General features: G+C 45.5%; 1 protein-coding gene across 2 annotated transcripts in view; it reads left to right on the forward strand.

The window, feature by feature from the left end:
- Window positions 3,780-14,086, forward strand: part of HTR2A (5-hydroxytryptamine receptor 2A) — a 64,287-nt gene continuing 53,980 nt past the window's right edge. The window contains exons 1-3 of one of the 2 annotated variants that reach the window (XM_013980517.2): window positions 3,780-4,177; window positions 4,620-5,365; window positions 8,557-8,757. In XM_013980517.2, coding sequence (XP_013835971.2) covers window positions 4,954-5,365; window positions 8,557-8,757 — 613 coding nt within the window. In that variant the 5' untranslated portion in view covers window positions 3,780-4,177; window positions 4,620-4,953. 2 annotated transcript variants of the gene reach the window in all.

The raw sequence follows: 14,086 nt of genomic DNA on the forward strand, positions 1-14,086 counted from the left end.
AAAATACGCCATTAGAGAAAGCCCAATTAACTACTGGAGCCACTCTACCCAAAATAACAAATTTCCTTTTAGAGTTGATAATCTCAAATTCCTTCTGGCAATAATTAGGTAGGAGAGCCCCCTGCCTATTGAAGAACTCCAAGTTTGTGGCAAGAAAGTATTCATCAATATAGACAATATTTATTTTTCCATTCTCTGCAAGACATGCAACTCATGCAGAAGTGCATCAAGGTACTGAAACACAAGTTCAAATACAGCGGTCTTAGGTTGGGTTCCTCAGGAACCAGACTCTGAGATGACACTTGCGTGCAGGAGATTTATGGGAGGAAAGCAGATCAACACCTGTAGAGGAGGGAGGGAGGCAGAACAAGGCAGGGGGAGGAGTTTAACTTGTGGGCACAATAAAGTTGGGGAGCTCTGCAACCAGGGTGGCCCTTAAGGATTGTCCAGTTTTGAGGCACGGAGACCAGACTTTTGCATCCACATTATATCCACACAAGAGACCAACCACTGTATGCTGGCTGCCCTAGGAAGGGGCACAGCTCTGGGTACGGTGGCCTCTTTGGCAGAGGGTCATTTTCACAGGGAGGCTCAGCCAAGAGCTCTAGGCTATCATCACTTCTGGCAGCAAAGACAATGAGCGCCTGTGCTGAAGGCGGAGATGAGACCCACACCACAGTGTCCACTACAGCAGCCCAGACACCCCCCTCCACCAGGCTTCCAAGCGGGTGTCTGATCTGCAAGAAACCATTCCTACCACATCTAATTCTCAGACTGTTAACAGACAAGCTCTGTTTCAGCAGCCAAAGACCTAGATTTTGCCCAAATCGCTTTGTCCTTTGTCCATGACAAGCGTTCATACCACTGCGGTAGAAACTGAAAATAATCTTAAATGGTTACTAAAAAATTCCCTCACTATATAAACTCTATACCAAGAAACTCAGTGACTGGCTTGGCCATGACTGGAAACCTAGGTGTTCTTCCGGAAGAACAATGGCCTGAGACCACTGGACGCCTTTAAGAATTCTAACACAGCGATCAGTAAAACAAAAGTAACGTCAAAAACTTTAGAGTCACTTCTCTACCCTGAAGTGGTTTTTTTTTTTTTTTAACATCATACTTTCATTTGCCTTTTTTGCCTTTTTTTTCACTGAAGTATAGCTGGTTTACAATGTTGTTAGTTTCTGGAGTGCAGCTAAGTGATTCAGATATATATATATTTCTTTTTCCATGATGGTTTATTACAAGATGCTGAAATAGTTCCCTATGCTATACAGTAGGACCTTGTTGTTCTCTTTGCCTTTTTGAATAAAATTCAATTAGTATCCCATTGGACAAAATAATAAAAAAGGGGTTAGAGGTTCTAAGTTTCTCCCTGATGCTGCTTTTAAATATACGCTAATAATCCATTCACTTAGTCCCTCAAAATGCATCCACCGGAGTTCCCGTCATGACACAGTGGTTAACAAAACCAACTAGGAACCATGGGGTTGCGGGTTCTATCCCTCGCCTCACTCAGTGGGTTAAGGATCCGTCGTTGCCCTGAGCTGTGGTGTAGGTCGCAGACACGGCTTGGATCCCGCGTTGCTGTGGCTGTGGTGTAGGCCAGCGGCTACAACTCCGATTCGACCCCTGGCCTGGGAACCTCCATATGCAACGGGAGCAGCCCAAGAAATGGCAAAAAGACAAAAACAAAAACAAATGCATCCACCAAGGGGACACCATGCTTGGTATCCATGGTTCAGAGATGAATAAGAAGCTCATCATTTAATAAAGACAACAGACATGTAAACAAGTGGTTAGAAATCATTCATTCCCTCAATATTCATTCTAAACCCCAACAATGGGTCCTACCATGAACAAAAACACAGTCTTTGCTCTTAGGGGGCTTACATGCAATGTATGAGAAGTATGCAAAAAGAAGGCTATAGAAGGTGCTATAGTCTCAGCTGACATGGGAAGGAGCACCATGGAAAGTTTTGTCATCAGTAAGCTTAGCAACAACAGTAACAATAGCAACTGATCTTCATGGAGGGTGCACAGTGTGCCAGGGACATGGGTCAATTTATGTAACTCTCAAGTCAATCCTCTGAGGTGGTATTATTATTCCCTATGTACAGATGAGGAAATCCAAGCACAGAGAGACTACGTAACTTAACCAAGGTCACACAGGTAGCAAGTGGTAGCCCAGGATTTGCAGAGGACACACCATTGGAGATGAGTCTTGAAAGCTGAGTAGGAACTTGCCAGATGGACACAGAAGGCGGCTGCGGGGGGTTGGGGGGGAGGATTCCAGACACAGGGAACTTCAAGTACAAATGCTTTAAAAATTGTCAGAAACCTGTGGCAAGTCTCATCTTCATGGAGGCTGCCTGTGGGAGAGGAATAAGAGTCCAGGACTCCAAAGTGGGAGCTGGGGGTGCTGGGCAGGCAAACTGCTACATTTTTTAATAATTCCAAGAAGAATACTAGTAAGTATAAACATGGCCAACATTCTTTAAGATGATCCTCTAAGCCAGACATGGGTTAAATATTTCCATCACATTTTAGCTTCAGCTTCATTACAGTCAAAGGAAGCAACTCGAGGGTATAGGGTTCTACCCCTTATGAGTTACAGAGCTGTGGCTCCAAACTAGGGAACTCTGACCCCGAAGCCCACGCTCTCAGCTGCCAGTTCTAAGATCCATGGCAACCACCACCCCCTTTCTCCCTCTCCCCACCCCCTCCCTGAGGGGAAGCAGAGGGGCAAGAGAACAGCAGGAAAGAAGAGATTTGAGAAATGTGTACACAGAGGTGGCAGCGGGGACTTAGTAAGCTCGGGGCAGTGAGGACAAGGGAAGGGAAGAGCTGGCAATGCCTTCATCAAGAGAATGGGCAGAAATAAGCACCAGAACCAGAGGGGGCAGGGGAACAGGAGAAAGATAAGATGCTGAGGCCAAGGGCTCCTAGACTAGGGGTGGAAAGGCCTGCTGGGCAGTCAGCTATTTAGATTGGGAGCAGAGGAAATCCATCTGCTAGGAAGGTACAGGTTTGGGCAAAAAGACATGTTGAAGGCATGAGAGGAGGTGGATTTGTCTAGGGAAAATGCAGAGAGTTAGAAGATGGGTAGCAACCTAAAAAACCTCAACTATTCAGCAAAGAATCCATTTTCCCATCTGTAAAAATAAGATAGATACACACACAGCCCATACACCCTCGACATACCTGCCTTTTTTAAAAACCCGAGAAGAGGCTTTCTTGGCCAGTAAAGCTGGCTGTCTTTAGTGTTACCTCTGGAAAAACCAACTTCACTCTCTTCCACGAGTGAGCCTTTGAATTACTTCTAGGGGGAATATTTCCGCTGAAGCAAAATAAGCTAGTTGCATGATATATATGTACTTAAGAATAAATAAAAAGAATACTCATGGTTTATCAGAGTTATGGCCAAAATTCTGCTCAGCCACGCTGAGCCCTGGTCACCAAGGTCAACAATTCCAAGGCAGCCTTAAGCCGGGTGGGCTCTGGGTGGAAGAAGCCCCACACTTACAGTGCTCCCGGAGGAAAAAAAAAAAAATTCCTGCCTTCATTTACCCTCTGTCTTCACCCTTCACACTCAACAGTATGACAGTGGGGCTTACCTGCCTTAGGAACCTGGACAAAAGGCAATTTTCTCCCGTTTGTCGCTTTTAAAACAAAAACTTCCCCATGTTAATGTGTAGCAAAAAGCGCGGGGGGGGGGGTGGGGGGGGAAGCTCCTCTGGTCCGCCCTCCCTGGCAGTTGCTACCTTGCAGTTTATGACACACAGATAGAGGGAGGTCTGAGGAGTGAAAGAGGCAGCCGCCGGGGAGCAAGTCCATTTCCCGGAGAAACCAGCTCTGCCTCCTTTGCCCTGCGCTGTCTGCTGGGCGACTTTGAGAGGGGCTGGGGGACGATCCCTCCCGGCTGGGGCGATCCACACGGGAGGGGGGAGGACCCGGGCTCGGGGGCAGAGGGAGCCGCCACGGACCTTGCAGCAGCGCTGGCACTGGCTCGACTCTCCCAGGCAGTTTTTGAAGTCAGCAGAACAGGAATCGACTTACTATGATGCTGGGGGGAAGCTCCGGGAGAAGGGACTCATTACCGGCTTCATTACCATGAGAGATGCTGCGAGTCACAGAACAGCCCAGCGTGTCTACCGGGTGGACCCTGAAGACCTCTGTGAGTTCTGGGGCGGCTGTATTTTATGGCTGTGTAATTTTCTTTCTGGCTTGAAAGGCTGCTCTTGGACGAAATGTAGTCGCTTCAATGGGAATTTCTAGCGTGGAAAGTTGTCTGCTCATCCTTTGCTTAAGACTTTTTCTTTCTCTGACTAACTAAGCCACATAATTCAAGCTGAAATTCCTGACAGGGGCCGGGGGGCCATTCAGCCTAAGACCCACGGAGAACTATAACCCAAAGTACATCCGATTACTATGGGATTAACTCTGGATGTATTTTTAACCGCGTTTTCTTAGTGTAGGATGCCTATAGCCCGACTGTTCTGGAGGGCATGCTCTTTTAATGCTGCTGTGGCTCAACTAATATCATCAGCATCACCACCCGAATGAGATAGAGTGAAAGAAGATTCCTGGTAGTTACAAAACTTTGCTTCTCTGGCCAGGATCACATTTTTCTCCCGGAATGCTCACAACTCAGCCACCTCTCCGTCCAAAGTTCCTTCTGCTTTTTTGACCTTGCTTGTGAGAGGGAAAAAACAAAGAATGAAACCCAACAGAAGATTCTACTAAAATTTTGAAGGAAGGAAACAGAAAGAAGCCACTGCAGTTCTGTAACAACTGTTGTAATAATGGGAGAGAAAAAGCCAACCGAAGGAGCCCTGCCTGTAGAGCAGCCTCAGTGTGACAGAGCACGGAAACATAAAGCTGAGTGGTGAGCAGAGCCTGTTAACTCCTTAGCTTTTCTACTCTTCAACTGCTACAAGTTCCGGCTCGGACATGGATGTTCTCTGTGAAGAAAACACTTCTTTGAGCTCACCTACGAACTCCTTCATGCAATTAAACGATGACACAAGGCTCTACCATAACGACTTTAACTCGGGAGAAGCTAACACTTCAGACGCATTTAACTGGACCGTGGACTCAGAAAATCGAACCAACCTTTCCTGTGAGGGCTGTCTCTCACCACCCTGCTTCTCCTTGCTTCATCTCCAGGAAAAAAACTGGTCTGCCTTGTTGACAGCTGTAGTGATTATCCTGACCATTGCTGGAAACATACTCGTCATCATGGCAGTGTCCCTAGAGAAAAAGCTGCAGAATGCCACCAACTATTTCCTGATGTCACTTGCCATAGCGGATATGCTGCTGGGTTTCCTTGTCATGCCTGTGTCCATGTTAACCATTCTCTATGGTGAGTGGCATTAGTTTCCCAGCTGTACTCACACTGGTAACGAAGAGCATGTGCATGTCATTAGCAGCCGAGCCGGGGCTGATGGGACAATTTAAGGGCAAGGCTTTGTTTATAAAGGAGGGTCCAACTTGTTAGGCTGCTTAAATTTTACTCTTAAAAATGGGGTCTCACATTTAAAGAAATTATATATCAATCTCCTATTTGTGATCATTGGAGAGTCATATGCTTTTTGCGACATGTACATTTTACGTTGAGAGACAAAGTGTGCTTAAGACCATGTCGATTTTGTGTAGAATTATCAAGGTCCCAACAGAGCCATAAAGCCACCAGCTTTCTGTCATTCTGAATCCACTTGGTTTTTGCTCCTTTCTATCTACCACCAAATCTGCCAGCCTTCAAGACAGGACAGTTTTATCTTGGTCACACTGTCTTCAGCACTTCTAACGGAGTGGCAAAACCTTCTCAATTACCTTGGAACATTTGCAGAGGGAACATGAGGGCTGCAGCAGATTTAATGTTAAAATATGCAGAGTCTCCATTAGAATAAATGAATTACTCCAGTTTTAATTGTTCCCTGCCCGGAGAAGCTCATTTGGAAGCGTGCCTTTGAATTATACCCTCCACTCTTTAAAAATGCATCTGCAGAAACTCCTCTCATCTGGTTTGGGGGAGGGTGGGAAACCCATGGGAAGAGATTAATCTTGCTTTCTTCCCAAGAGTCTGAAAGAGTCAAACCTCCCAGCAAGTCAGCAAACACTGGGACGGCTTCAGCGGGAAGCAGAATGTGATATTCTTTCCAGATTATGAGTGCTTAAGAACATGTCAATACGACCAGATTTCGCCCTTTAAAAAGGGGGAGAGAATATTGAGACCGCTGACACACGACCCACCAGCAGTCATCCAGAGCTAGGAAGAGGTTGTGAGCACTATCTTTCAGAGGGGAATTTCTGGCCAAATCTTAGGGGCTAAAAAAAAATATCAACCCAGCCCTGAAGAAAGAGGAGGAGGAAGGAGATGAGCAACAGAGAGCGGGCGCCAGTTTGCACAGGATCCATAATACTCATTGCCAGGGCAGCCCCCGCCTGACCGTTCAAAATGTCACACATCACGATGATTTGATTAAATTCGCCTGTCATTTCCCAGACATCCTGGAGGGGTTCCCACTTCCTAAACCGCTCTGCGTTGAAGGCAAACTCCAGGAGTGGGAGATGACTCCCAGTGGGCCCGTCTGCGAACTAAAACCTGGGTGGGAATTTGGGAGGGACCCTAAGCGGTGGGTGTGGGGCAGGCACCGGCCAGCCGGCTTAGGAAGCCGGGACCTGGCCGGTGCCTCGGGCGTGGGTGCAATGGCGCCCTCTGGTGGCAGCCGCTCAGCGCACAGCTGGTTCCGGCCTGGAGATGCGCTTCTCCCTCCCCCTGGACTGGTCCCCCGGACTCGGCAGGGCTGATGAGGAAATTCCCCCCTCCTTATCCCCCGTCTTGAAAACCCAGACTATGGCCTGAGGCTGTTCCCTTACAGAGGAAACTCCGCCCAGGGCCAACATCAGTTCCGACCAGGCAGAGCGTGGCTTCCTCACCAGGCACTGCTAAGAAAAGCCTCTGCTTTTAGCTCAAGCTTTCCACGAACAGGGTGAAAAGCACCAAGTCAAATTTGCATCCCGCACCCTTTTCTTAGCACGGTGGTGGTATTTTGGTAGAGAGTATGTTTGTGAATAGAGAGTTGCTTCAGCTTTGGGTCCAGAATGTCATGAAAGGTGGTCTTCATTTTCCTCCTCCCATCACACAGATCACTACTTCAACTGTCATCACAACTAACTGAGGTTTATATAACCATCTGATCTCCCTCTAAAACAGAAAGAGGAGACTTTATGCCCATGAGGCATCCCCTGGCTTGCCAACGCAGCAGGTGACTTCCTGAAGTGCGTCTCATAGTGGAATCCTCTGAGGAGCTTTAAACCACTTTCCTGTCTGAGCCCCACCTCTACCCACCCTCCTGGGCATCAGGAGCCACAGAAATGCTGCCTAGCAGATTCCATGTGCAGCCCTGGGTGAGAACCACTGCCCTAGGCAGCCGTGGCCCAAGCAGGGTCCCTGGACCAGCAGCATCAGCACCACCTGGAACATTATGAAAAATGCAGATCTTCCTGCCCCACCACAGACTTACAGAATCAGAAGCTCCAGAGATGAGGTCCCACAGTCCCATTTTCAGAAACCACTTCAGAGGTACCAGGGCTCCCTCAAGTTTGAGCGCCACTGCCCTGAAACCGTTCTCAGGATACGAGTATCACACTTCCCTTCACCACTGTCTTCATTTCCCCACACACACACCTCCCTCAGTTCAAGTTTAACCCCCTAAGTAGTATCAGGTAATGATTTTCCATTTTCACCAAGACATGGCCTCTACTCCGGATTTTTCATCATTTCTTCATTCGCACCAATGAGAGACTATTAAATGCCATCGCTGTGACACTGAGCAGTTGTAACAATGGCTAAGAGATGGCCTAACCCCAGGGGATACACCATCGGTGAAAAACGTGAGACTAAATAGTGACAGTAGAGCGCTTTGACACAGGAACTCAAAGTAACATCAGAACTCCTGACCCAAGTCCTTAACAACAAACAGGGAGTTCCCCCTGTGGCTCAGCGGGTTACAAACCCGACTAGTATCTATGAGGATGTGGGTTCGATCCCTGGCCTCGCTCAGTGGATTAAGGATCCGGCGTTGCTGGGAGCTGTGTTGTAGGTCACAGTCATGGCTGGAATCTGGCGTGGCTGTGGCGTTGGTTGGCAACTGCAGTTCCAGCTGGACCCCTAGCCCGGGAACATGGGTAAGACCTCAGGTGCAGCCCTAAAAAGCAAAAAAGCAAACACAAACAAACAGGGGTAGATTCTGTTAGGTGGAAGACATAGAACGAGAGAAACCCTCAGAGACACAACCCGAGTCGTCAACCCACCAGCATAATTCCAGCCACAAGAAGTTTTCCAACCTTACGTTCACCGTTGGTCAGTACCATCTTACTGTAGCTAAGCACAGTTGTTGCTAGGCTTTTTTTGAAGTGTTGAAAAAAGCCTGCATTGTCTTTGGCTGCTACCTGTGCCTTTCCCTAGGACAGAAATGGTTCAAGCAGGATAAATACTACACCCCACAGAAGTTTAAAGCTGGTAACTGATGCTCATCTTCTGCACCATAGGGTACCGGTGGCCTCTGCCCAGCAAGCTCTGCGCCGTCTGGATTTATCTGGATGTGCTCTTCTCCACGGCCTCCATCATGCACCTCTGTGCCATCTCGCTGGACCGCTATGTTGCCATCCAGAACCCCATCCATCACAGCCGATTCAACTCTAGAACTAAGGCATTTCTGAAAATAATTGCTGTTTGGACTATATCAGTAGGTAAGTGGGAATGGTATTTTTCAATCCTATTTGAAGTGATGGTTCCTGCCTTCTAAGTAGAATTGTTCTTGTTGCACGGAATGCTCACGTCCTGAGTCTATTGTTCTGTTTGTTGCAAGAGATTTTCTAACCCAGCAAATTATCCAATTTGCTTTAGGGAAGAAAAATCTGTTAATGTGACTAGCTAACAACATAAACTTGTGTTGCTTTTGTACGGGTAAGAACATACATAGCCAGGAGTTCCCGTGGTGGCTCAGCAAAAATGAATCCGACTCGTATCCATGAGGATGGAGGTCCCACCCCTGGCTTTGCTCAGTGGGTTAAAGACCTGGCATTGCCTTGAGCTGCAGTGCAGGTAGCAGACACAGCTAGGATATAGTGTTGCTGTGGCTGTGGTATAAGCTGGCAGCTGTAGCACTGATTCAACCCCTAGCCTGGGAACTTCTGGGTATGGCCATGAAAAGAACGTACATATCCCCCAAGAGAACCAAAATCGAGAGTAACTGTGTCCCTGCCGCCTCCCGGAATTCCCCCCACCTCATACTTTCAAACTCACTGGAGTTTTGAAATTTCTCGATCTTGAGTTTCCCCGAGACCTCAGTGTTGATAATCACTCCACCTGTTGTCACTATAAGAATACAGAGCCCCCTGTTAGAGCAGACACAGCTTCTAGAGGGTAGAGAAAGGTCCCAGGTGCCATAACAGAGGGAGAAGGTGAGGACAGAGGCTGGAAGCAGGACTGGGCACTCATGGGGCCTCCAGCACCTCCTTGACTCTTCCTCCTCCTGTTAGGATATCACGTGCTAGGATTTCAAGCTGCTCCACTTGGGCTGATTACACACCTGACCCGTTGCCAGAATTGATCTGTCTCACACTTGACAGGCAGGAAAGCCAGGTAGTAGAAGCTGAACGGGAGCTCCCAGGCAGCTAAGCCAATGGCACCTGTCACCTCAGTGGGCTTGGTTCTTAACCCAAGATTCTCTGGGATTCATTTTCAAGTTGCAAAGCAGAAATGCTGCCCCTGCTTATGGTTACATGTGCGCCAGTGTCTAACATGAGCATCTATGGGACCTGGTGGTGGGTTTGACATCTCTGACTCAGGCTACCCACAATTCTCTCATGATCAAAATGCACATCAATGGCAAGTGAAGTAATAGGATACCTTGTGTGTCAGCGCCTGTGGTTTGCCTTGCTGCAGAATGTGTCATCAGCAGAGCAGTTCACTCAGTTTTATGGATGACAAGACAGGTGTAAAAAGTGAGGTGGACCTTGCAGGACCCTATGGCTAGTCAAGAGCATGGCCAAGGTCATGCTCGATTAGGACGGCAATGCTAACAAACCACCTTTGTATGATTTCCAAAGTTCTTTACGGTCTTAATCTGTTTTCTATTTTCAGTTACAGTCTGAGGCAGACAGGATAGGAGATCTTATTTAGTGCTTCTGTGAAGGATTTGGGAAACTGGAGCAGAGAGAAGTGTGTGGCTGGCTGGGTCTCCCCTCCAGCCAGGATCAGGGCTGAGACTCTCAGCTCCCGGCACCACACCTCTTACTGCTAAATGTACCTCCTTCTTGGGAGCCAGGTTTTGCTCCCCAGAATGCTTGCTGCTTCTGGGACTCTGCAACCTTGGACTTGCTCTTCTAGCATCAAGAGAATGAAGGACCAGTGGTTCTCAATCCCAGGCACATATAAAACCCCTGGGCAGTGCTCTGATTTCATCAGTCCATGGCAAGCCAGGTGACCGTAAGGTGCAGCCAGGGTTGAGGACAGACATTGACTATCCAAGAGGGAGATGCAGTTAGCAAAAGTGGGGGCAAGAATAACGTAAACAAAGCCAGCCAAGCGACGGTCAAATCTACTCTAGCTTTACCCCTGCCTGGACACTGTCCCATTGATAAGACCAAGGCTGCAAGAGTCACCTATCTTTTACCCTCAGTCATACTGACACCGTTTTCCCTGTCTTAGTCAAGCTGAATAGCACAGGTATCGAGTTCCCTTGTGGCACAGTGGGTTAAGGATCCTGAGTCGTCAGTGGCTCAGGTTCCATTCCTTGCCTGGGAACTTCTGTGTGTCACAGGTGTGGCCAAAAAAAAAAAAATCATCATTTGTTAGTAATGGCTGTTTCTGCACAACGACCAGAGACCCAGTCATGTTCAAAGCACCTTACAAAAAATGAGCTGCAGAGAAACAAGTTGCACAGAATAACACAGCTTGTAACTAAGAGTCACCCTGAGTCAACCCTATATGAAAGCCCTCACCCATAGAGACAGTCTGCTTCCTTCTTCCTCCAGCCGCCACCCCAGGAGACAAGCAGGCAGGCTGGAGGGAATGATTCTTGGGGTGCTGGTCAGAGGTCAGCATTCACCCATTTGGTCAAACTTTTATTGCTTAGCTACTCTGTGCTTGGCACTGAATATCTTAAGACGTGCATTTAGAGGTCTCCCACAGTGCAATCGGGGAAGGCAGATACGGAAACCTCAGAAGAGCTGAGGTGGTTATCTAGGCTCAGTGCCACATGTCTGTAAGATGTGTGGCTGAGGAGTTGGTAGAAGTATTTTTTAAAAAGAGAACGAAAGGCAGTTCTAATGAAAGGGCTTAGCATAAATATTCTTCTGAATTATTTTTCTATTGTTTCCATTTCCACTTTTTTTTTTAATTTTTGTTGTTGTACATTTAAATCCTTGGCTGGGATTTTTGTATATAGTCCAACATTTTCTTCTACCAGTGATTAAAGCCTTTTCAGCATCTAGATAGAGAGCTAGATCGATAGCAATCTATCTCTTAGATATGTTTTACCCCTTTGATTTACTGATATATTGCATTTTCCTTGTAGATTTGAATATTAAACTGCCCTTTCATGCCTAGAAGATATTCATAAATGAATGGGACTTATAAGAATAATCAACCAAGTCACACAAAATTTGACAGTTTTCTGATTGTTCCCTAAGGTCTTAAAATGTTTAAGGTCTTTTAAGAACATACATGTTCTTTAAAGCTATATAGAATTTAGTTTCCAATCTTTCTTGTCCTGATGTCTTTCAAATGGTATCTTTAATTATATCTCAAGTATCTTTGAAATGTTTCATTTACATTTTCTACCTTGTTTTAGGTTATTAGCTGCATACAAAGCTTAAGTTCTTTTGTATTGATTCTTTTATCATTATTAAACATAACACTACTTTAAAGTCTGCTTCATCTGATTTATAGCTTTGCAGTTTTTAGTTTTTTAATCATTTTTTGTATATATCCTATTCCATCCTATTACTGTCAAACTCCTTTCTAACCTAATATTTAAAGTATATTGCTTATTAAGAAGCCTATTAAAGTTGCTTTGTTTTAATTTAGTCACTGTCTTATTTGGAATCTTTAGTTCATTTACATTTACTGTAACTCAGATATACTGGGGTTTAAATTTACCCTCTTATAGTCTTTTCATTTTCTATTATTCTCTATTCCAGTTTCTCTCAATCCTTACCTTTTGGGCTAATCAATAACTGTTAATTCATCATCCCCTTTATATGCTTATTAGTTACTCCATTTTTTTAAATCCCTTTAGTGATTACAATATTTGTGACCTAATAGAGGCTAGTACAAATTACTTGTATCACTTCTGAAATAATATAAAAACCTTGGGCTATTTAACTCAATTTACCTTTTGTATTTTTTCCTATTTTCCGATTCTTTGTATCTTTTTAAAACCTCGAAGTCATCTTAAGTGTCCTATTCCCTCAGTATTTTTTTTCACATGTTGATCTTTTCTATTGCTTTTGTCACTTCTGTGATTCTGCCTGGGTTTATAGTCCTAATTCCTGAAGGATGTCTTTTAGAGCATCATGTAGTTTTATTTTGGCTGTTATTCTAAACATCTTTATTTTCCCTTCATTTTTAAGCCTATCTTTGCTCAGTGGAGAATTGAGGTTTTGACATTATCTTTTCAAAGACTGCTTCTGCCCATTCCCTCTCCCTTCCCCGACCCATCTCAGACTCCAGTTTCTTGTATGGTAGAATTTTTACCTATGTTTATGACTCTTAAATGCTTTTCTATATTTTTCACCTTTTTTCAATTCTTACTTTAGTCTGGCTAAGTTTATTGACTCTTCTCCTGGGTTACTCATCCTCTCACCAGCTATTTCTCATTTGCTGTTAAAACTATATATTGTATTCGAAACGTGGTACTGCATTTTTAGAATTTCCACTTGATCCTTTTTATAGATTCTGCTTCTCTGGAATAACTCTCCATTTTTTCATCTATTTCCTTGAATAGTAATCAGAGGTATCTGGGTATCTGAGTTACCTGGCGATTTCTATTTTCCAGGTCTTTTCCTACTTGGTTCTGTCAGCTGGTAAGCTTAGTGCTTTTACTGAATACTGACATTGGATAAAATGTGTGGGTCCTTTGCTGATGTTCTTATTCTTCATGGAGGGGTCCTTTAACTTGAGCAGGCAGTTAAAATAGGTCCCCTAAATCCAGTCAGGGATCGAGCTTGGGTGAGGCTGGGCTTTGTGAGCACTGCTGAGTTTTGAGTCTACCCTACGCCTAGGACATATTCCTTCAGGGCCCCAGAACAAGGACCGAGCTGTTCTTCATTCTGAAGACTTCTCAACTCCAGGTTTTGTCTCCTCAGCACCACCAGGCTGCTACTAACTCTTTAGATGCTCAGCCCCTCCGTCTGTGTTTATTTAATTTTGTTTTTATTAGGGTATGGTTGATTTACGGTGTCCTGTCCCTTTCTTCTGTAGAGCACAGTGACCTAGCCCATGCACATGTATATGAATGATGCTCATCCTATCTTCCATCATGGTCTGTCCCAAGAGACTGGGTATAGTTCTCTGTGCTGTACAGCAGGACCTCATTGCTTATCCATTCTAAATGCAGTCGTTTACATCTACCAACCCCAAAACTCCCCGTCCATCCCACTTCCTCCCCCTCCCCTCCAGCTCCTTCTCTAACAAGTTGGTAAAGGCCTTGAAGGGAAAGGCAGCTCACACCATTAACTTGACTTTTTTTCCCTCTTTCCTTCACTCCAGAATCTTACTCCCTCAAATCCCTAGTGTTTTGAGAGTCCTAACTCCAATTTTTGACCTATCCCCCCCACCCACCTCGAGACAAGTTTGGGGGCCTCAAAATGTGCTTTATTGGGTATTAATATTACCACACCTCCTCCTCCTCAGTAGAATCTCTCCAGTGTATCTTTCCCACCTTTTCACATCTTTCTTCTTTTGTTTTACATACATATTTTTACAAGTAACTTACAGATGGATTTTTTTAAAAAACACAAAGTCTGACACCCGCCACCTTTTCGTAATGAAATTCTGCCCGGCTCCATGAAC

This window comes from Sus scrofa, chromosome 11 (assembly GCF_000003025.6).
Source record: "Sus scrofa isolate TJ Tabasco breed Duroc chromosome 11, Sscrofa11.1, whole genome shotgun sequence".
Taxonomy (NCBI): domain Eukaryota; kingdom Metazoa; phylum Chordata; class Mammalia; order Artiodactyla; family Suidae; genus Sus; species Sus scrofa.